Source organism: Solea senegalensis, linkage group LG9, assembly GCF_019176455.1.
Source record: "Solea senegalensis isolate Sse05_10M linkage group LG9, IFAPA_SoseM_1, whole genome shotgun sequence".
Lineage (NCBI taxonomy): Eukaryota > Metazoa > Chordata > Actinopteri > Pleuronectiformes > Soleidae > Solea > Solea senegalensis.
Window position 1 is genome coordinate 8,628,491 of NC_058029.1, and position 24,390 is coordinate 8,652,880.

At 40.4% G+C, this 24,390-nt stretch overlaps 1 protein-coding gene across 1 annotated transcript in view; it reads right to left on the reverse strand.

Annotated features, from left to right (window-relative positions):
* Positions 1–24,390, reverse strand: part of LOC122774477 (vacuolar protein sorting-associated protein 13B-like) — a 162,465-nt gene that overhangs the window by 38,958 nt on the left and 99,117 nt on the right. Inside the window, exons 20-21 of the mRNA XM_044033810.1 lie at positions 8,740–8,843; positions 6,719–6,854 (exon numbers count right to left, since the gene is read on the reverse strand). Of these exons, the coding sequence (XP_043889745.1) occupies positions 6,719–6,854; positions 8,740–8,843 (240 nt within the window). The remainder of the gene's footprint in view (positions 1–6,718; positions 6,855–8,739; positions 8,844–24,390) is intronic.

Sequence of the window (24,390 nt, forward strand, 5' to 3'; positions counted from 1 at the left end):
TTCTGATGACATTGTACATTATGTTTGTTTTGCTTCAGCTATGAGACAGACTTCCATGCCGTGTAAGATGCTCTGGATCTGATCATGTTTCTTTCTGGTGAGCTAGTCCAAGTGTTTTTGTTGCCTTGGGAATAAGCATTCACGAATCTGGGGGGCAAAGATTCTGAGTTTTGAAGAGTTTTGCTTTTGTGTTCAACTATCTTCAGCCAGAATCCCTCACACCACTAAAAACAATGGTGAAATGCACGCATATATCCTTCCTGAGTGGTTGAGCAACTCAACTAAACGAACAGCCTCACAGAGCAATGTTAGGGCATTTCCTCATACTGCCTGTTATTTTTTCTGGTATATTCCCCCATTTCAAATGGTTTACAGTGAGTTGAAGTGTTGTATATTCTGTTACAGCTGTGTGCAGAGGCAGCAAAGAAGTCTTTAATAAACCTGCCTGCATATTTGTTTTTGGATGCAAGTAAGTGTTTATTTAAATATTTACGTGCCTCCATTTGTTCAGTGTTTTCAAAGCCGTCATGAAGATTGTGAGGCCAGGCTGACATGAACGGGTAAGACATCAGGATGAGGGGAGGGGAAATGTTTTATCTAACATATTTACTTCCATTTCTCAACACAGATTGCATCCATATACACTCTGCATGCTTCAAGCTAGCTTTGCTTTCGGAAATCATCCAATCTGTGCACAGACAGACTCTAATGTCAAGACACACACTTGTAATTGCACTTGTTATCATTTTCTTTCATGACAACGTGGGCTATTATCTTTGTTATTAGAGGTTAACCACACTTCTGTCTATTCTACGTGAAATGATACTGAACCAAAAGCAAGGAAAGAGGACAAGATGAGTAAAAGTTTCAAAAAAAAAGCAAAGCAGTAGAGAAGGGAAGTTCTGCCTACCAGACCATGACACAACACCTCAAGAATGAAAACAAAAAGGCAAAAGAAAAGTCTTCTCTCAGTGACATAGAGACCCTTTGAAATGTCCCATGTGCAATCATCTCAAACCAGATTCCAGTCCCCGCCCGTTCCTGTCTCCTGAACTAAATCCCCTCGAGCCTGTGGACTAATCCACGCTACGTCTGATGAACTGCAGTTCGACCCCTCTCTCCACCACTCACTTTAACATTTAACATCCACAGCCAACATTCACAAGACTAAAGCTATTATCATTGAGGTTTGCATGGGCTCATCAGCGTGTAGAGTCCATTCTAATCTAACAAGAAGAGTCCCCTTTAGACTACAATCACTTTTCCAAGGGGGATGGAGGTGGTGTTGGGGTGGTGGGGTTGTATCTCATTATTCCTCCTTTCCTTGTTTTCCTTCCCTGTTCCAACCATCATTACCTTGATAAATTATTGACTTTACCAGAAAAATTAAACTATATAAATAACTCCACAATGAAAATATTATCCCCTCCTGAAAAGAGCACAGCAGCCAATACAAACCTGCCTGACTTCCATCAGGCTACTTGGGCTTGGGTTATGGTTATGTACGACTGTATAGTTCTGCCTGAAGTCCTCTCATCAGTTCTCTTTCTTTTATGTGTGTTTATAAGCATGTATATATTAGTTTCTCTCTACTGTTACTTTCTCCAAATATATTCATTTATGTCTTACCAGAATGTGGTGTATGCCACTCAACCATGAAACCTGGACTTTCTTTCCTGTATCCAGCGTCCCATTTTTTTCTGACGTACCACGGTTGAGATCACAGAAAAGCCATTAGTTTGGAAAATGTATTTGCAGCACAGCCCTGACAACGACCAGATATTGCCTTGTAACTTTCAGATTAACACCATGAACAACGCAAATTCCTCAATTTCTCCCTATCAGACACACTCAAAAATCATCCATATCACTAGCAGACAGGAACATGAAAAAGTTTCTCATTCCAACCTTCAAGAACAACTGCCAGATCAGAGGTTAGGTTTCTCAACATAAGAGGTATGTTCTCAGAGCGCCAACAGCTTATTTTAGAACTGAAAAGCAAAGCCAATGAGATCATTACTCTGGTAGATGTTAGAGAACAATGAGAAGCTCGGGACTTGGGAGGCTCTCAATCAGAAACATGGTGCTGCTGCCAACAGGAACATTCATTAGGGAGAAATAAAGAAAATACTTAGAGGCTACTTTTATGAGAACCAATTTGTGGTGTAATTGTGTGGGCAGACAGAAATGGACTTCAAACTGAGAAGAAATGACTTGTTTTCAAAGTCGTCAGTCCACAGCTTTCCCTGAACAGGATAATGACACAAAAACAACTGTTAACACTTCTGTGATGATGTCAGAAAGCAACATTCAAACCAAATCTATGATGTAAATTAAACGACAAGCTGTGTATTCACTTGTTAAAATGAAGTCAAAAACCTCAACATCAATCCATTATAATATTTAGTTAGACCATTATGACCAGTAACAAAAATCCCAATGGAATAACAAAAAATATTACCTATCCTTAAGACAAACCAGGATCATGTAGCTATGACAAGGGAGAATTTTGCAAAAAAACAACTCAAAAACAAGCATGAGTCCTTACTAGGAAGGCTTTGTGTCTGAAAAAAACCTTATATATCTTAAATAGCTTTTATCATGTGCAGCATTCAAATATGAGGTCTCTGTCACCACCTGCAACTGGCATTGAATTGGTCCAATTCAGCCAAAGCTGGTTCTGAAAGTCTGTGGTGCCTTACAGTATTTTATGGACCCTGTTTATTTAACATGTGCAAAGACCAAAACGAGGAAAAAAAAAGACACAGAGTGATTTTATTGCCAAACAGAGTTGAGTGGATGTGGACCTTGAGAGTTAAGCTGGGCAGCCCCACCACCACCACAGTATGATATCACCATGCCCTCAGAGCTTTCTGGGGAAATGATCTGCAGTGGACTGGTTCTGTGTGTCTCTGTACATTTGCCTACACATTAACAGGCACCTTCCAAAAGCCTACAGGAAAGTCCCCCTTGATTACTATGAAACTGTAGCTAGGCTGAATGTGGTAACAAAACAACATAACACTCTCTTTACATCATAAAAGTGCCAGGCATGCGTTCAAGTTGCCAATTGGAAGCAGGAACTTCTAGCGAGTGCAATTGTTCTGAGGAGGCTTTGAACTGCTAAAAACTCTGAAAATGATTTTCTTCCAGTGGATCATGATTTACTCTATTAATTCCCAAGGTGATTTCTGTGGGGAAATCAATAGCTCAAGTGGAAAACTTTGATAATCAATAGGCACTGAAAACTGACTTCTCTTGCCAGGTTATAATCAAGTGGAACATAACACCATTCCACATGAATATTCCATACATTCAACACATTAGGTCATTTAATCTCATAAGAGTATTTCAAACAACCATATGCTGGACATATGAGTTATTAACTTATATTTTCAAATTTACCACTTGAATGCATGGTTAGCTGAGACATTGTGGGCCTCAGTGTCTTTTAGTAGCAGGGGCCAACACAGTGAGTATCCTGGAGCACAAAATCTTAGTGTTGTAGACTCAGGACACCCTTAAGACAGCTTCACCTTTTTGCAAAACATTATGGCTTATTGATGACACAAGCTTAATAGCTGTATCAGATATCCTATGGTAAACATGTGGCCATTACAAATACATATAAGAGATCCGATGCCTAGTGTTGACAAGAAAAAAGCAGGAGTCACTTTTATGTCCATTTAACAGTCAACAAATTACAAACACCACAGAAACAATATGATACACAAAAAGTGTGGACAACACGTTTTTTGTTTTTTTAACAAAACAGCTTAACCAGAGAGAGAGCCAATCATCTCCATCCTGTTTAAACATCCCGCTTCTTATTCACAGTGTGCTTCACACATGGTAAAGTAATTAATAAATCATCTTTAGATAGCTTAATTCTATTCATAACATGTTAGGTGTCAGCAGCTCTTCTCGTGAAATGCCTTGGATGAGGGAAAATCCACAGAATCCACACATATGTTATTCCCATGACCTTGAAGTATTTAGGAGCAGTGGTTAATCGTGGTTCTGATGTTTCACATTTTTAAAGAGTGTTCAGTTATGTTGTCAACATAGAGGAATGTTTTTATTTGGGTGATTTTTCTTTTTACCTAAACTGCCTCTGTAAATAGTACTTAATCAGAATTAAACAACTATTACTAAAAGGGAGGGTTAAATATCAGGTTTAATTCACCTTCACATCAAGTATCTATTTGAACACCACAAAAAAACCTTGTAGAATATGAAGAATTAACTTCTCATCCATTACCCTCCCAATTAATCATAGGAACAATGGATTAGTAGGAATAATGAGATGGGATTGAATAGGACTTGGAATCAAGTATCACCACAATCCAACAACCCAAGTTCCTATTTTTCTAAAATCTTTTTCTAAAATCTTCTTTGCATACATAAAAACAAAATAGTTAACTGCAGGAAAGATAGACTATTATGTCACATGAATGAGGTGAAACTGGAGATGTGGAATGATGAAAACAGTACCTGCGATGCCGTAATCTCCTCTGGTGTTTTGCTGTAGTTTATCAAGATCTTCTGACTGCAAGGCAGCTTATTGTTTCACAATGATTAAAACCACAAGGGTTAAATGCCTCTACCCTTTTCTTTTTCAGATTGCTCAAGGAAACAATTTGTAACGTTTCATTACATCTACTCTTATAACACTGCAGTCATTTGCAGAGAAGATGCTATTCATTTATTTGGAAGCTCTCTGCCAGTGTGCCAGAGTGTTGGAGAACCAACACTGAATTTCTTACAATATATACTTAGCATGTTGTTTTTACCTCAAAGAGAAACATTTGTGTAATAAAGAGTTTAGGTCTGATACTATACATGATTCTTACTAACTAATGTGTCCAAAAAATTAAATGCCATTTACAAATACGTCTAATTCTAAACACTCAAATGTCCCCATAACATTTTATGCCAGTACTGTGTTGATGTATTTAAATGTGTGTGACTGATTAATTCGATTATTCACCTTTGTTTTCACTCATGTGAGACAGAATGAAAAATATACAAACAGCATGGCTAAGTAAGAAAAGTCACAGTACTCCAGTCAGCTGAGTGTTGCTGACAAGCTACAGCCTGATGTTGGAGCCAAGGCGACTGTTTACTGACAACCCGTAATGAGAGAATATACTGCTGAGATGTGAGTAAGCAAAGATGCTGCCGTATGGAAAAGCTATCAGTGCATATTGGATGAAAAAGGAACAGTGGTAAAACTAGGAGGAAAAAGCAGTGTGACAATTTAACTATGAGCTTTTAAAGAAGGCAAGGAAATAACTTTTTTAGACTCTGAAATGTCAAAGGAGCATTTTTCCTATCAAAACATTTGACATGGGGGAACGTCATACATGCAATGTTATTTACAGCTACAGGATAGCGTCATCCAAAACAGGGAATTATCGCTCCTGTTGGGAGCACATTTCCCAGGAACTTAAAAAGGAAGAAAAAGGACCACCACTTGCCTATTTCCCCTGACACGTCACTGCAAAGCTTTGGCAGAAATTGTTTCAACCGTTTTAGTGTTTGGAGAACCTGGAACCTAAACACTGAGAGGATCAAACAACAGGCTGGCCAGGCCTTTAAACATATTTATTTATTCATTTTTCAAACTTTGTGACTAGTTCAGTTAAATAAAGCAAGCCAATACGTTCTAGTGGATCACATTAATTAAATATCTCTAAAGCTGCATGACAATGTGGGCTATTAAGTTTATAAATAACCACATGAGTATTAAATGAAAACCATTTGCACAGTGAGTACGGCTCTGCATTGTGTCATGGACAGCTCCTTAACAATGATGTCTCCTGCTATCCTCTCAGGTGGGAGTCTACAACTACACATGTACTGCACTGTGCCTAAGGATGACTACGGTTACCAGATTCCTCACACTGAACCCAATCCAATGAATTTTTTACACCACATTTGTATACTGTATATCAGTTGTATGAAGTATAAAATGCAAAGCATTAACCTGTCCTGCCCTGTAACACTAACAAGATTACTGATGCTGATGGTATGCTTCGCTGTGTGTTCCTGACACTAAAGAAAGCCCTCACATCCTTCATAAGTTTTGAAACAACATCCATCATGCTCTCTGCTCTCCTCTCCACTGTTTCTCTAATTTGTCAATCTCCGTCCAAAGAGTTCAGACTTTCCTACTAAGAGACCACATCGATTTGGAAAACGCTGGAAAGAATCTAAGTAAGTAATGCCACATGACCACATGAGTGACCATCTGTGGCATGTAGTATGTACATGAATAATCTTATGTACATACAGCTTGTATGAGCATGTTCATTAAGATGTGATGCATAATAATATGGTATATTCTTTAGAATTGTTCATGTGTGTGTCTATGACTGAAGTTTATTCTGAACAGAGGGGCTTCCAGAAAGTGGAAATCTGGCTTTGAGAAAAGCTCCACACAGCACGGCCAAGTCGCTTGCTGATTCTGGGCATCCATAGCCCACACAGCATCAGAGGAGGAAAACCAGAGGAGGACGTGCTTATATATGTGGTGTCCAACCTGCCGTTATGTTATGTAACAACATAGTAACATTGCATAGAAACAATTACAGTTGTTCCGCTACTGGAAAAACCATATGTTTGAAGAGATAAACATAACGTAAACCTCTGTAATTGTATGATGTGCAATGTCACAGTGATTATCTATGGCATAGCTGGGGCTTGGGAAACCTACCTGTGACTGTCTTGCTTTTGACCGGGCTGCTGGCATAGTCTGAGGCTTGATTGGAGGGCTGTTTGGCCAAAGGTGTGCTCCCTACTGACATCTCATCCTCTCTCCTCTTGGCCATTGAAGCTGGACCTGGATGATTCTGTAATGACATCACAGAATTACTGAGGACCTATGAAGCCATATGGGTATGAGTAAGAAATTTGTGAACACTGTTTAAGATCTGAGTTGATCAGGAAACACAAGGCAGCATATAAGTATAATGCGGAGCAAGACAGACAGACAGAAAGGCCGAGAGGCAGAGGGAGAGAGAGAATAAGAAAAATGCAGTGGAACACAACGGAGATATCCAAGACCAACAGGGACTAGTGACAGCTCCCTGTTTTTTTGAGCAGTCTCCCATGCTCCTGGCAGGCAAAACACGCACACACGTATGCACACACACACACACACACACCACACAGAGGTGGCTGACAGACAGAATACTGAGGATTGGTTTGAAATAAGGAAACCCCCATTAGCATCAGCCAGCAGCACCACTTGGCTATGGTGCAGCTGCACAAAGTTGCAGGCCAGCATGTAGTTCACACACACGGGCACACACACACGTAGATGCAGTTGTTTTTCGGTGACTGGGTCAGAACCCAAATACTGGTTGTCGTAAGATCAAAAATGAGCCCCTTAATTAAATTAGCATTTGAAATTACTGACTTAAGGACTCATTTATGGAGTATAAATGTTACCACCAAATGAGTATAGATTTACAAATACATTTACATTTTGGTTATTCATTTGGCAGTGTTTTGTGGTAAATATTTGGTTTATCATCTTAAAATACTCAATGCTGAAAGGTGACCTACACACACCCAGAGACCATCACTGGATGGTAATATAATCTGAACTAACTCCTAACACAAAAACTGTCCTATTTCCTGGTGTTTTAATTCTTCCCATGTTTATTTTCATATCTATGGTCTGTCCATTACCTCACAGTTGTTTGCGCCTCAACTTTTCATTGAAGTTTTTACTTCTCATCAACTTTACTTGTGTTCTTCTCTTTTCTCAATCTTTTATGCTGTCATCTTGTAATCTCGAAATGCTTGTACTCCCTTTATCCCTCCCTCTGAATGCCCGTTTCTTTGTCCCTTTTTCTCCATTCTCATTATTTCTTGCAATCCTGACCATTACCAGTCAGTGTCTTCTCCTCTGTCCTTCACAGGCTGTTAAATGGCCTTCAGCTGGAAATCGTGTCTAACCCAGGCCTTGAGAAGACCTTGACAGGCAGCTGTGGTATATGGCCTTACAGAAACAAACCAATGAACACAGGCACACACACACAAGTTTGCTGCAGCATGTCCACACACGCACACAAGCCAATTCTGTGTCGTTCACACTGGCTGTTGTCCAACCCCCAACATGTGTTTAACCCCGTACAGCAATAACCTCCAGAGTGAGGAGTTGGTGCAATGAACTCCCTCTCTCTTTGTCTCTCACTCACACCCACGCACATGCCAACTTCGAAATTGCAGGAGTGAAGAAACACAGCATCTTTTTGAGAGAGGAAAAAAAACAAAACAATATAAAAGTATTACAATATGATACTTTCAAGTACTACATATATATTTATGTGCCTTTATGGGGTGAACCTGTACAATATCCAAAGCAATCAGACTGAGAATGTCTGCTGAGTGTATGTCTTATGCAGTCTGTGTGTGTGCGTGTGTGTAGTGTGGGCACAGAGCTTCGAATGTCCATAACCATCACCATGACCCCTGTCAAATAAATAGAGAGAGACTGGATGGAAGACAGGGGGCGAAGCACATGGAAAAAGGTAGCTGGGAAACAGCAGACGAGGCAAGGCAGAGGAGGGAGCCACAGTTACACACATTTAAATTAGGCAACTTAAGACTGAATGTAAGAGCAGAATATTCTGCAAGGACTTTTTCATTGCATGTTTAAATACCCACACAAAGGGCCAGGAAGAGAAGCTGAGATATCTTGTTTAAAAACACGAAAGGATTACATACCTTTTGCCTACTGCCTCCTCTGTATGGTTGGTACAGCAGCCATGTGCAAAAGACTGGATCCATGTTGATGGCTATGCCCTGGATACTGACCAGCAGTACTGCACCTAGACATAGAGAAGAGGAGAAAGAGAGGAAAACAACAACAGACAGTCAATTGTGCAATTCTTTGAAAAAAACTAATAAGAGAGGATATACTGCACATCTGTCTTGCCTTTGAAAAAGTAAACATTACTGTTTGCAACCAATTGTTTGATCAACACAACTAATTGAATAGGACCCAGCTCAAAAGATGCACCAAATTACTGACTTAAGTGGAAACTACAAGTCATAAAGACAAAAAAATGTTTCCGATGCCCCTGCTGAAATTTATTTGCAAAGTATGAAGGGCATCTGCATGGATCACTTAAATCAATGTTGAGTAATAACAACCAGTTAGAGAAAGTGACTTGGGGCAAATCTGGTGTCGGCTTCTTACACTCCTGTTTAGACAGTGTCCTAAAGACCTGCTGGTGGGTATCAAGCCTGCTTGTTGGAAAGCAGCAAGGAACACTGTTTGTTTCAATTGCTCTATTCAAAAGTGGTCTCATGCTAAGCCAAGAATAACATTTTCTTTTGATAAATTTCTGTGAAACTCTAGACTTTCTTTGGGTTTTGGTTTACTCTTCAATAATAATCTTTACCAACAATACGAGGGCCCTGAGGTAATGCATTAGGATCCTATCAATAATGATTCCCATGCCGGCAGGATTAGCATGGGGTCTTTGGCGTGCTGTGGAATGTCCCAGCATGACGATAGGAGGATGTTTCAGCTCTAGAAGGACTTTCAGCAGTTTAATGGAGCTTTGGACAAGAACCCTTTCTTCTGTTTCAGGCCCTGAGGCAAAGCTGAGCGTGTCTGAGTGTATGTATGTGTGCATTTCACCTATGACAAAGCCTGTTGCTTTGCCTAACATTTAAGTGTCTCTAAAGTGTGGACAAAGCACAATTATAAACCCAAAGCACACTCAAAGACACACATTTTTGTTACACAAGCTCTCCAGCTTGGCAGGAATTACTCACTCCTCAATTATTCCCAGTGAACAATGCAAATAAAACGACTCCAATTTGCTCCACTTTTACAGTGTTCAGTGATTTGTGGCCTGTGAGCATGTGTGCATTTGCTGTAAATGTGTATGACTGAAAGCATGAACGATAACAAATATGTCTGTCAGTGCTGTCAAATATGTGTGCATATAAGGAAAAGGTCTAAAGTGCATGTGCATCTATACTACGGGGTGTGGTATTGGGAGCATGTATCAGTCCTATTGTCTGTGTGTCTGATCCTCAGATTGGACATTAAAAAATTGACTGAGTCAGTGAAGTCCATCAAGAAGTAAGAATATGTGTTGGTATCATCCAATAGGAACCTTGTTGCAGGTGACGCCTCTGAACTCCCAGTTACCAAACGTCAACATGGCTCCTGTCAAATCTGGTGAGTTCACATTCTGAGACATCACGACCAGTTACCACTTGGTCTGATCATTGGTCGGACCACCAGGTGCACTTAAATGGTTTATTAATGGAACATAATACTTTTTTGGACAGCATTCTCTAGAAAAACTCACATTAGATCAAGTTAAACTGACGTGATCCACCAACATCCATTTATCTTTCTGCTTTCCTCTCCCTGTGTCTCTTCACCATTTCCCTCTTCATACACCCCGAGAAACAACCTCTCCCTAACAGCCTTTTACTTCCACCTCTCTCCCTTTCCTCCTGACGAGGAATCATAACCTCAGCCCTGTGGCTTGAACTCTTGTACCACAATGTGGCTGCTTAATAGGCTTTGGCTGTGGCTGTAGCATTGGGGCCCAACTTCAAGTGGTTTCATCATAGCCCAGAACAACATGAGCCATATAGGACCCAAAACTCCTGGAATGGGCTGAGTAGTGAAGATGTAGTGAAGATGTATTCAATAAAACGACCCTAAATTGTGGGCTATGGGATGCACTGAGCATGACAAACCACATTCTGCAGAAATGAGTCATAGAGCAATAAATCGTATAGCTTAGTAGATGGATAGTTTATCTAACAGTTATCACGGGGTAAATAAGGAAATAAAAAATATAAAATGCTTAATTGCAGATAACGATCTCAACCAGAGAAGCTGTGCTGTGGTTATTGCACAGGATTATTATAAGTTAAAGCCAACGCAGCTTTAAAGCACTGTACTGTTTACTGCCTATGTTGCCTATGTGATTGTGGCCACTGAAAGGGACACAACAAACTTCACTTAACTTCATCTTATACCAAAGTAACAGCAACTAAATTGTTTTAAGCCTGATAAATGGGTTCTTAAATAACCAAGTAAGCTAAAGTAGCAGGAAGCATATCAGTAGTGTTTTCAGTGCCATGTCAGCAGCTGTCATCTTATTGTGGCTGTGTGTCACGTCTGTCTAGCTTCTCCCAGTGACAGCCATGACCATGTTGATACATCACAACAGCACTCAAAAAGCTCTCCGCTTTGAGATTAACAGAGCAAACAACATTTCTTCGCCTTCTTTGCCGGTTTGACAGTGACACAGAAACAAAGTATGTGTTGACCTAGCTTTTGAGGCTTTGAAGACCAAAGCTTTGCCATCCACACTGTGTGTTCTTGTTTCATCATTGTGTTGACATAACTGCAGAGAGTGACACCTCCTTTGAAGCACGTAGCACCATGAAACGGCCTGGCATGCTCGGAGGGCGACCTCGGCAGCAGGTTAACTGATGTTTTTCTCTGCTATAACAGGGCGGCATATGGGTAATTACAAAGTGATGACAACGATAACAAAGGTGTTTTTCTTACTTCCTTAATGATTCCTCAAGAAAACATCAGAAAACTGCTCAGTGGCCTAGATTCTGTAAATATACACACAACTACAGAATGTATGTGAATGCATCTGCAAGGACACACTTACCTTGACTCGCACCCAGAGTGGACCTATTAATGTCAAAGGTGTTTTTTTTTCTTCACTTAAAACCAATAGAGTTAAAAGAGGACATGAGCTGCCGGTGTTGTTTAACAGTGTGACATTTGTCTTCAGGTTACAGTAGAGCATTAGACTAGACTGAGAGAAGACATCTAACCTTTAAGTCCTGTCTGCATTGTTTTCCCTCTTCTTTTGTGGTTCAACAGTGCCAATTATCTATCAGTCATGTTTATTTCGGTCTTCATACTGTCTTTTTTTCTTCTTTTTTTTCAAATCAGGTATCACGGTTTACACAATTACATTTTTCAATGCCTGCATGAAATTCAATAAACTGGGAGTGGTTAGGTCAATGCAAGTTCAAAATCAAGTCCCACAGTAGAGACCAAAGACCTGATTGGGGTTACAGAGGGCGCAACCTCTAAACGACAGGGCCATGACCCCACCATCAGAATAACAGATGGGCAGAGAGAGGAGGGGGTCGCTCACCATCCACCCCCCAGATAGACAGAGGGGGAGGATTCATGTCCTAGCCAGCTAATCGCCCCCGCAAAATCACTTCATTGTTGGACGTGAGGCAGTGCTGAGACCCTGCGTCCAGCTTCTCCAACAGAAAATAAATAAATATAGCCCAGCCCGTGTCAGCCAGATGACTTCTGACAGGTTTGGTTAATTTCGAAGCCAAGTAGCAAAACAAAACATTACGCCAGCGTGCGGGGCCTACACTGCCTTTAATTGCTTTTCCGATGAGCTCATGACTCAAAGGTGTCCTGGAGTGAGCCATGCAGCCCGACAGGTGTTCTGCTGGTGTGTGTGTGTGTGTGTGTGTACGTGTGTATGTACTTGTATTTGTTACCTCTTAAGGACATTTTCTGGCATAAACACTGACCTTGTCAGGACCAGTCCTCATGGAGACAAAAAACTGGTCCTAATGAGGCAGATCCTCAGTTCTGAAGAACTGGTTAAGTTTAGGGCGAAGATTTCAATTGTGGTTTGGTTCAGGTTTGGGTTAGGCATTAAATAGTTATGGCTAATGTTAGGAATAACTCTTCGTTTAGGCTGTCCAAGTGAAAGGAAGTTAATTCAGTGTCGTAAGAAATAATAGCTGCGCAAATCTGTGTGTGTGTGTGTGTGTGTGCTCATAGGGAAGTGTTTCATGGTCATACACAAGTAACAGACTAATTCTTCCACACCTTCAAGCTGTAATACATGCAACACTGACACACATTCACTGCACTACTGTTCTCATGCTTGTGTCAACTGAGCAGCCCTGAGGGTAGAGCTGCAACACAGGAGCCCAGGGACTCAGGAAGGACACAGGCAGGTTTGACTGGAAACAGACCCCGGTCTACGGAAAGCCTGCTCTCACTCTGAGCCAATACATTTCTCTGCAATGGAAGCCAGTTTACATGCATGTCTGAGCATACGTGTGTGGTTTTTAGAGAACATAAGCACACGGTAACATGGCCCAATGACAGTAGCCTTCAGCTGCCAGTCTAGACCCAACATATAAAGGTTGACTGTGACTATGGGTATTGTAAAAGTAACATACAGGAAGAAGGCAAGAGAGTGATTTGGCCTAAGTGAAATGCATACACAATGGAGTGACAGAAACAGAGAAACACATACAAAGTGATAGAGTCACAGACACATTCAGAGAGAGAAAAAGAAAAACAGATATCCAGTATTTAAACAGAGGGAACTTATAATGCATTCGATGATGAGAAAGTATTTAAATCGTTTTCCTAATCTACATGATAAGTGAGTAGACCTCAGAATTTGGCCAAGAATCTGTATGATTTATGGGATGACTCCAGTAAGTCTCTATACATGAAAAGTCTTGTGAACCGGATACATCACATACACCCAAGTCTGGATAAGCAGTTTTACCATGCATGTCTCTACATTAAATGAATGGTTGCAAGGTCCATGTACACATTCATCCACCACATAATTCACAACTGTATATTCATTATCAGGAACACCATACTAGTACAGACTCCCCTTTCTTTCAAAACAGACTTGGTTCTTTGAGATATGGATTTCACAAGATTTTGGAAACTTTTCTTAAGAGTTCTGCTGCATGTTGACATGACTGCATCACATAATTGCTGTAAAAGTATCAGCTGCATATTGCTGCCAGAATCCTGGTCTCCCACAGGTGTTCCACTAGATTCAGTTGTGGTGACTGGGGAGGCCACTGAAGTTCACTGAACTCACTGTCACGTTCATAAAAAACAGTTTGAGAGGACTTTTTTGCTATGTGACACTGAGCAGTATGCTGGAAGTCTCCATGAGAAGATGTAAATTGTGGTCACAAGTGGATGGGCATGGTCAGCATCAAAACTTTGTAAACCAGATTTATCACACCAGACAATGTTTTCTAGTCTTCAGCCGACCAATGCTGGAGAGTCTCTGCCCACTGCAGCCTCAGTTTTCTGTTAACAGCATTACAGGAGTAAAGCCCAAAGTGACTATCTGCTGTTAAAGTTCCTCCAACTCATTTACTGTGCATTCTGCTCACCACAACACTATAACTTTGTGTTGTTTCCAACCACTGGCCATTGTCAATAAGGTGTGTCCATCTAAAACCGTTAAAGCCTGGAATACCCAGAAAATTATCTGTTTAAGACAAAACTCAAGCCTGCATGGCACAGTCAACGATATAGAGATATTTAATGTAAACATTACCTGAAGCTCCTGAGCTGTAGCATGAGTTGACATGCCAACATAAAATGTAATGACACTTCAAACAATAATAAAGTATCACGCCACTAAAAAACTGCAATATTTTGTGTTCACAGACTCCTTTTCTGAATAACGATTAGGCCAATGGGTTTTGTCTACTTTGTAAGCCAGTCTTTGTCCATTTGGAATAGATTGTACAAACATAACTTAAAGTACATAAAACAGACCACAGACTAAATATATGACCATGGGAAAATGAACCCATGTACAGTGCATCCATAGCATGTACTGTATACCAGTAGAAAGGCCAGATGTGGGGTTGCAAGGAGCAGAGCATCAGCTCTGTTGAGCTCCAGACGTTGATAAGAGGCTCGTATAGCCACACATATTCCCTTCTATTTGATTTCTAACCTTCATAAATCCACATCGACTCACATGGTGTTGAAAAGACAAGCAGATACTGCACAACTGCTGCCTGTGCCCCTGCTGAAACACAAGCAGGCCCCTGACTTTGGACTATTCCAGCTGCAATCTCTCTCCCTATCCCCCTATCCCCCCCTCCCCCCACTATCTTCCTGTCTTGCTTGCTTCAAATCACACAGAAGGAAAACGCTTAAAGTCACAACCAAATGTGACCTGGTCCTTGTCAGCTAGATAGCTGGACTTCTTAATGACAGACAAAACAGACCTGGTCCTGATTACATTAATGTATCATTAGCCATATCCATCATGGACATACAGTGCACTGTGTGAACTTCAAATGAGCCCAAATGTAACGCAAGGGTAACAGGAGAGACACTTCTGAGCTCATTAAAATAAACAGACTTCTGCTTCTGCTGCTGCTTTCCCACAGGCAGTTTCAGTTTTGCATAGTTACCTTGAAAACTCCTTATCACTGCTATCATTCAGCTGACTCATGGGCTTTCTCTACAGTTCAAGCCGAGTTCCCTCAGTTTGTCATGAGTGGAGGGGAGTCCAGCAATTTAATGTCTGTCATTAACTGGTGTGCCTTCCAAGTAATGTTATGTGATGTAAATGTTAAAAGAACTTATTGTAGATGGTAAAATTGAATGAAGTCTACTTAATAATGCATTAATGTTTCTTATACTCTTGAGGCTAACATGTCCATAAAGAGGTTATGTAAAACAGAAGCCCTCCTAGCTGTGGGGTTAATTGATATATTTTCTGGCTTTTTGTCACATAGATAAAGTTTCATGATAACCACAAAATTAAGTGAATGAAATATTAGAATAAAATAAATTAATTCCATGTTATGTTTTTTATTCACAGTTTCAAGTTGATGAAACTGCACACACACATACATACACACATGTTCACACAGCTATCCTTTTAAGGACCCTCATTGACTTCCATTCATTTCAGCCCAAACAACGTGTTAACCATAACCATAATCACTTATTGCCTAAGCCTAACCTAACCACAACTCAAATATTAGCCCTGCACTTAACCACTTCCTCAGAAATTAGGTTTTGCCTCATTAGACCCAGATTTTGGTCTCCATGAGGACTACGGGTTCCAACAAGGTCAATGTTAATGCCAGAAAATGTCCTAAAGGTAACAAATCCAAGTACACACACACACACAAGTCTTACTTGTATTTGCTGTGAACCCCCGCCACACCAAATAGACATTAAAGAGAAATGATTCCACATATAATTTATGGCATGCAGAGCAGAATTTTTTTCATGGTCCAAGTCATTTGCACATATTTCATATGAGAGGTTTGGGTGACGTGGGTGCAGTGCCTTCACACTATAAGGTGGATCAAGTCTGGCTCCTTTCAGAGGTCACCAATGCAGCTGTGAACAAGCAAACCTGTTGGTGGAGCCCCCAAAAAAAGGAACCAGGCCAAGAGTGTGGTCCTGGACATGACAGCAGGTTTCCAGAGGCACATCACCACATGTGATAATTTCTTTACTTTATATTCACTTGGCCAGGACCTGCAACGGAAAAACTGACCATGGCAATATTTCACCAGATGTAATGTTTTGTGTTACTATGTCAGACATGAAATATCACCTGTATGTAGTCAGCATTTTATGGATTAACTGCTGCAGGTAACTGGCAAGCTCTTGTGAAAGAATGACCGCTCAACGGCACTTGGTGTTGTCTTACATCATCGGATTTGAGTCAGGCGACAATGATTTTATTGTGTTGATAGAAGTGAATCAAGGTTGGAATCAGAGGAAGACATACAGGAAGAGGCCTTTCTTGGAGGAACTGAGGCAAACTGACTGTAGTGCTGCTGCCGTTTTTTCAGAAATTCCAACACTTTCCATTAATACAAGCATCTGTCAGCTTGATGAGAGACATACCATAGTGTTATAGGCCAAGCTCTACATCCCTGACACACAAAAGAGACAAAAGGAAGAGTTGAATATTCTACATGCAATAACAGATCTAAGTGTTACACAAACTGTATTTTGCAAGGCACAAGCAAAAGTAAACATTTTTCTGGGGGGGTGGGGGGAGTTAAGTTTTCACAAAGAAATGCAAAACCACATATTATGTCTTATTGGACTTAAAGTTAAAGGATACAATACAGGCCTGACTGTAAATGTAATGTAATGTTCTGATTGTGACATTTTGTATATTTGTGTTGATTTGGCCAAATTCAAACTTAAAATAAATTAAGAAATAAATGATTAATATTAATAATTTATAAATAAATTAATAGAAACTTTAGGGAAGTTTGTGACATCCCACAACAGATTCATTGTAATTGGGATTAGTAGAAGAGTGGAGAGGTAGTTTAAAAATGTTTGTTAAACATCAATTAACTATGGCTCATACAAATGACATGTTAATATTTCTATGCAGAGAGGCTGTGTTTAGGGTTTTTACCATCTTGACTATGGCTAATCCATCAAATTAGACAAATATTCAACAATATTTGTTCCTGTTTTAGGAAGCCTTTCTGCTATGGTTTGTTGAACTAATTTTAAAATCAATTGTGGCATCTCACTCACACACTGTGTCACACACCACACTCAGTTTAGAATGCTTGCATATGTTAATGATGCAGCACATTTCTTTCATCTGCCCAACCCGAATACACAGTGTGCATAAAACAGACAGCAACTGAACTCAAACATTGTATTGCCTCGGGCTTAGTGCACTTCTTTTGATCTGAAATCATCAAATAAATCTAAAAGTCAAGTTCAAAAAGTAACTGTCTTCGCATTCATTTGATCTAGCCCCAAAATACATTGGTAAGCATTTCTGTACATTGTTGACATGGACTTACAATGGTTGAGAATTGCAAATTAATAAGATTTCAGATGTAATTAACTATTAAACTTGACCTGAACTTATTGTTTGACAGCCCTTGTTAATTTATTTCCAATACTTAATACTTATAATTCTGTAGTCTATAGCTCCTGATTTATTTTCCTAGTGTTCCACCAGAAACTGACTAGTTGATTCAGCAGTCTTTCACAACACATGCTTTCCTTAAAACCCCACCTTCTCTTCAATGTTCTCCTCAGCCTTGAGCTTTATGGGAAGCAAACAGGACAATCAGGGACAAGATCCTGTCTTCAATTACCATCAAGTCTTTCCATCTCTCTACTGAAAATCTTTGCCCCTCAGTCTTTCGGCTTGGCCTTTTGTCAGTTCAGTAGAATTCCTAATGATCCCATGAACAGATGAAAGTGCTGTGGATGAAATTTGGGGTCACTGAAGAAGCTGGAAATTCTGCACTGAAGAAAATGACCTTTGCATGGAAATATGCATGTGTCAAATCTGCTTTGGGCGGCCTGTCTTTGCACTGTATCTGGTGTGGCTGTCACCCAAACAACTGCTCTGGGTATCTCCATCATGCAACTTGCTCGTTTGGTCCATGAGTGAAACCAAGCTAATTTTAAATAATTTTGGCAAAGGCTGAGATGATAAGTAGTCACTGATAAAGCATTATTGCACTGCACTCCTTAGAGATCCATAAAAGAACATGGCCAGGATTTAAACATTATTTTTCATGGATATGCAGTTGATTACTGCTATGTTAGCTACTGAGGTCTTATATTTGTTCCAAAGAAAACGTTGTTACTGCTGCCAGAAGGAGAGAGAGAGAGAAAGAAAGAAAGAAAAAAAAGTTTTTTTTGTCCACCACAGGATTTTTTTTTTGAGAAAAATCTACATTACAAAGATTTGAGAATAGTTCTTGTAAAATCCTTCAGGATCTATTGAAGGAATGAGTATCTTCTTATAGCAAGTGAGAGTATATTAAAATAAAATGAATTAATGTAAGCAGTTATGATTTCAACAAGTGGATCAGAGTCAGATATCCGAATCACCCTGATAATTAGTCACTGTGAAAGTATTCTCTACAGGTGCTCGGCTGTCAGTATGTCTTTGTCTTTATAACACAGTTTCAGTCAGCAACTCTAATTGTTCCAAATACAGTATATATATAAGTCCTCATCTGAAATCATTAGTATTAGTGTGTTATTAAATACAGGTCATACTGTATACTTGCAGTATATCATTTGCACGTGTAAGATAAAATCCTATAAGTCTGAGCATGTGTGTTTATCCTTTATCTATTAACTGTAATAACTATCATCCTCTCACATTCCCATGAATGGAATTTTGTGCTTTAATGTGAAATAGCTAATATCTCCTAACCTGTTCTCCTTCTGACTCTCTCTCCCTCTTTTTTCCTGAGTTCCAGTCTCTGTGGGTCTCTCTCAGTTCCCACTCCCACAATCCACCTCATCCTCTTTTTGCTTGCCACAGTAGATTGAAGATTACTCCTCTTAAAGACATAGCCTTAAGTGGTTGCACATTTGAACCATTTAGCAATTTGGTCTAATGGTTTCAGGATGAGATATTTTAGCTGCAATGCAGGGACGGAGGGATAGAGGGATGAAGGGGTGTACAGTATGATGACACACTAGTTCTGATTGGCTGGATTTCCTTATCCAGGAAGGGGGGGTCACCGTAGTGTCAATGGTGGGGATTAGCTCAAAATGAGATAGGATGATTACAAGAGAACAATTAGAAGTTTGAAGATGGAGAAAGATATTCTGAGTGGTGGTAGCAGGCTGTTTTCGATTCATAGAGGCCTCGTGTTACAGTAAGGTCATGGCTTAGCTAGCGGGGTTGGGTTGGGAATGCAACACATCACTGCGTGTCCTCACAAAGATAGAGGTGCAATCTTTTGCATACGTCCATGCTTGTGTGAATGCATGCGTGTGTGCATCCTGAACCTTCAGAGGGAAAACTCCTTTGTATCTATGGCCTGTTATTAGTTACCGTTGAATGAAGCCACACTGACAGAGATGTAAAGGCCAAGTGCGTGTCTTGCTGTTGGCTGATGTCACTCCTATCGGCACAAACGCTGATGATAAGGACGAAGTGTTTATGCCCATTAAAGTTGTAGTGAATACAGCCAGACACCAAACATAAAGACAGACATATACTGGTGCATACACACACAAATAAAGAATGCTTGGGCCACCTGCAACACAGGACATCCAAAGTACTATCAGCTGCCCTACATTAACAAATCACAGCACAAAAGCAGTGATGACTCAACTACTCTAAACACACTTGAAATTCTCCACAGACTGACTTAGTGCAGACAAACAGGACAGATAAGGAGGAGAGAGAGAGAGGGAGATTGTTGGTCGATAGGAATGAAGACAAGGGAGGAGAAGGGACAAGGAAAGGAAGTGATGGGAGGAAAGCAAGTTAAGGGAAAAGAGAAAGGGAGGGAAGGTAGGAGAGATATATGGGGATGGTGAGGACAAGCAGGAGAAGGGGAGGGAGAAAGGAAGGACAAGTCTTTGAAGGTAAAAAGCAGCAGCAGCTGCTGTTGCTCCTGCCAGAGAGGCTGCACTTATCCTTCAACCTCTAATCTCAGAGTTATCATCAGGACACAGTCTACGTCTAGGGGGACAAAGACCCACCCTTGGTGCAATTATCTCCCTCTTGCCGTCTAGAAAAACAGTGTGTTTGAAAGCACACACGCTCTCATGAAAATGTCCATATGAAGACATAAGCACACTATACTGATTGAGACAGTGCACACATACAACTTGTCAGACAGAACAAGAGCCCTAGACGTCCTCTGTAGACTATTCATCTCATGACACCTTGGCACCATTCCTTCTCCATGCGATGTTGAGACGCTACAGACAAAGAGAATGGTAAAGGCCAGCAAGCCAAAAAGAAATCTTTTTTTTTCTTTTGGATGTCTTTTGGCTAGTGAAAAGGTGAAGATGACATATTTGGCAATGGTGATGGGACAAACCCCAAGGTAATCCAAAATCCAATCTTGAACTTAAACTTTGAAAAATTAAACCTATGAGCAAAAGGTGAGTTGAAGGAAATGCCATTCTAACTATTGGACCCAAAATATTGCTTAATTGTGCTGTAAAAAAGCATTTCAGGTATGGTTGACGCACAATAGGCACAGCATCTGTGTGTCTTAGAATGAGTGATGCAAGTTTAATATCTTACTTATCACCATCTACTTCACAGGTTCATGGCAGCAACTCAAAGCATACCAACATGTAGAAATGGTCAATATGTTGATGTTCAGCTCAAACATCAGAAAAGGGAAGAAAGGTGATTTTGAATGTGACATGGTCGTTGCTGACTGTTGGGCTGGTATTATTATTATTATATTAATTATTCTTATTCAGAAACTGCTGGGATTTTCACACTTAACCATCTATGGGGTTTCCAAAGAATGGTCCAAAAAAGAGAAAATGTCCAGTGTGTGACAGTCTTCTGGGGAAAATGTGCCTTGTTAATACCAGAGGTCAGAAGAGAATTATAAGAGGACCATCTCCAAACGCACAACACATCAAACCGTGAAGCAGATGGACTACAGCAGCACAGGTACAAATAATACGTGAAGAAGTAGCCAGTGTATGAACACGGTAGATGAACTTTTAATTAAGGGCCAGTGGAGGATGGTGGAAGGTAATCTTTGGCTATGAGTGTTGGGAACGAGTCCTTTCATCTGTGGGCCTTGTATATGTTGAGAGGGGAAGAGAGAGGTGCTAAGACTGCCTGTGTTTACTGCCTGTTTATCTAAGTAGGCATGTGGGTGGCTGAAGGGCCACAGCAGGTCAAACCACACACAGCGAGAGGAGTCCAGGACCCCAGGAGGACCACTCAAGGTGATTTGATTTTTACAACTATGACTTGGTCTATGACTACTGTTGCTGCTGCACACACACATTTGTAGTAACTGGCTGACACACACAAAACCCTGATTCAGAGTGATGAGAGTTTATTACTACTGTGTTGAGACTAAGTGCCCCAGGGGCAGGAAGACAAGCTGAGGGTTCCTGTGGACCTTAGGGCCCTCAAGGCAAACAAAGAGAAACACAGCTTTGAGATGGCTGAGCATGTATATACTATGTTGTAACTTTACATCTGCTGTATTTACATTACACATTGGAAGTGAAATACATATAATTTCCAGCCAGTAACACATTAATGGTATAGTGTATATTACTACATACATATATTATCAAATATATATATCACTGTATATATTACAGGCTTGAAAAAATATTCTTTCGTAGCAGATGGTCATACTGCTACCACCTATGTGATCTTTTACTGGGGATACTGGGAAACCCAGGAGCAACTAGCAAATCAAAGGCAAGCAGACTGGTTTGTTTTTTCATGGCACAGGGCCTGAGTGAAAAAAACAGCTAAATAAAATAAACCTTTAATTTGAGTGAAATTGGAGGCAACAAACGCTGCTGTAGAAAAGGCTGTGAAGTGTGATTTCTTGCGGTTTGGGTTAATCCTGATTGAGGAGCCCCAGAGTTGAAATGTCAGCAATATGAGACTAAAACAAAAATAATTACACCCAGGGTTAATGAACACAACTGCCTGAGGCACGGAGAACTGCAAAGGAAAAGGCGGGGGCTGGAGAGAGACAGAGAAAGAGATGGTAAGAAAGAGAAAATGAGTTGTAAGTGGTGATTTGCCTGCCTTTGTAAAACAAAATGGGTCCAAATTATAAACCAGTATTTGTCTTCATCTAAGCTGCTGAACCACTAAAGTAGAACAATAAATTGAAAGTGAGCAGGCTGGCATTCAGATACAGGGCCATCCATCTGGGCCTTTGCTATGCCCTGTATTTTATTTCCCCTCAAGGTTAATGAGTTGTATGGCTACAGGATGAAACAGATGGCAACATCAAGCCTTCCTTTCAACTACTGCCATGTCCTGCATGTTTATACCATCTCTTTCCATCCTGCTTTCATCTTCACTGTTATGCCTATACACACTATCTCAGCTGTGTAGGGAGCTGCCTATTACAATGAGACTGGTCAACATGCACCGCTGCCCTAATGTGTAACTGTGTATGTGTGAATGTAACAGGTGGTAAGTGAGAAAATATCATTATTGATTTTCTTTTTTTCCCCCTTCAACTGCCAGGTGAACTCTGTTGCTTTTATTTTGAAATAACATGACATCTGGCCTACATTAACTTTTGTTGTTGAAAAAAAAAAATGAAAAAATTCCTTTTACTGAATTCCTTTTTCTTATTTCTGCTGTAGCCGTATTACAAAACATACAATATATTAACAGAAAGTCCCCTGTGTGTAAATACGGAAATTCTGGGGGCATCTTTAGGAATAGAACAGAGTAACCCTTAATACCAAATGCAATCAATGTCAGTACAACATGGTTTGGCTCAATGCACGAGGGTATTGTGACATTATATGTGAGTATGTAAACTGTGGTCCAATGACACATTAGTAATGCATGCCCACCAAACCCCATGTCCAATTTGAAATGTAGTATTCAATTACTCATGTATTTTTGGGAAATTTGACAGAAATTGAGCGCAATTATACATTATGAAATATTATAATTGTGTTTGTGTGTGCAAGGACACTCCTCGGTATGTTTCTCCCTCTGTGCTCTTAAAGCTGGCAGCCCTGTGCACAGCTGCTGAATGGGGGATGCGTCCAGGCAGAGAGTCCCACAGGAACAACAACAATCTACATCAAAGGAGTTATACTTGTGGAACGTGGTTATCAACCTTTATCCTGTGAGTCTACAAGTCCTCTGTCCGCCCAAGCATCACTCACTAGCATGGGGAGGGAAGGGAGAGGAGAAGATGATTTGCTAAATACAAGCTGACCACAAACTGATCCCTTACTCATGTTGTTTTTCTTTCTTTTTGACAATATCCCCATTTCAGTTAACTCTACAACATACTGTAAATGCTCACAGAGTCAGACCGTGATTGAGACAGCCATCTCAGTCATTCCATTCCAAGTCACATCGCAACCTCTCACTTTCAAATCCATTACTCACACAGTGCACACCATAAGCCCCATAACTCCACCCACTACTGATGAAGTGTCAAACCACTTAGTCGATGTGACAGTGTGGAGTTTATTCTACCTCTCATAGAGAACAATTATAATCATTATTAACCAGAAATTCTTTTTCTGAGAGGACATTTTCAGTTGGGAATGTGCAATTTTGGAAACATGCACACTTTTTAGTGCATCAAGTTCCAGTGTTTCAAATTGAAAGTATAACATTACATTGGGCAATCCATGAATTTGTGTTCAGCGTCAATTGGCAACTTAACTACCCAGGCCTCTCCGGAACCAGGGGAAACAATGATTAGAGTGTTAGGATTGTCTTACTTTCACTGAAAGTAAACTGGGTTGATATGATCTTGGAGGTGATATACTTTTGGGAATCCAGGCCCTGGGCTGGGTGCAGCCAGTCATCTTTTTCAGCTCCAGAGGAGCTGACTAATAAAGACTAGACAACAGGCTGAAATGAACTGATCTCTTATTCCAAGCCCAAGAGATGATCAACAAGGGTCTATTGAGCATTACCTAACTTTAAAAGATTGTGTTCAGTGCGTGTTTTGGTTGCTGTGAGGTCGAGACCCTGAAACAATGTTGAAACAGAGGGGAGATAGTATTGCAAAATAGTGAGCTCTGCCGCAGCAAAGTATCCAAGACATGGAACTCACCCGCATGATGTCATT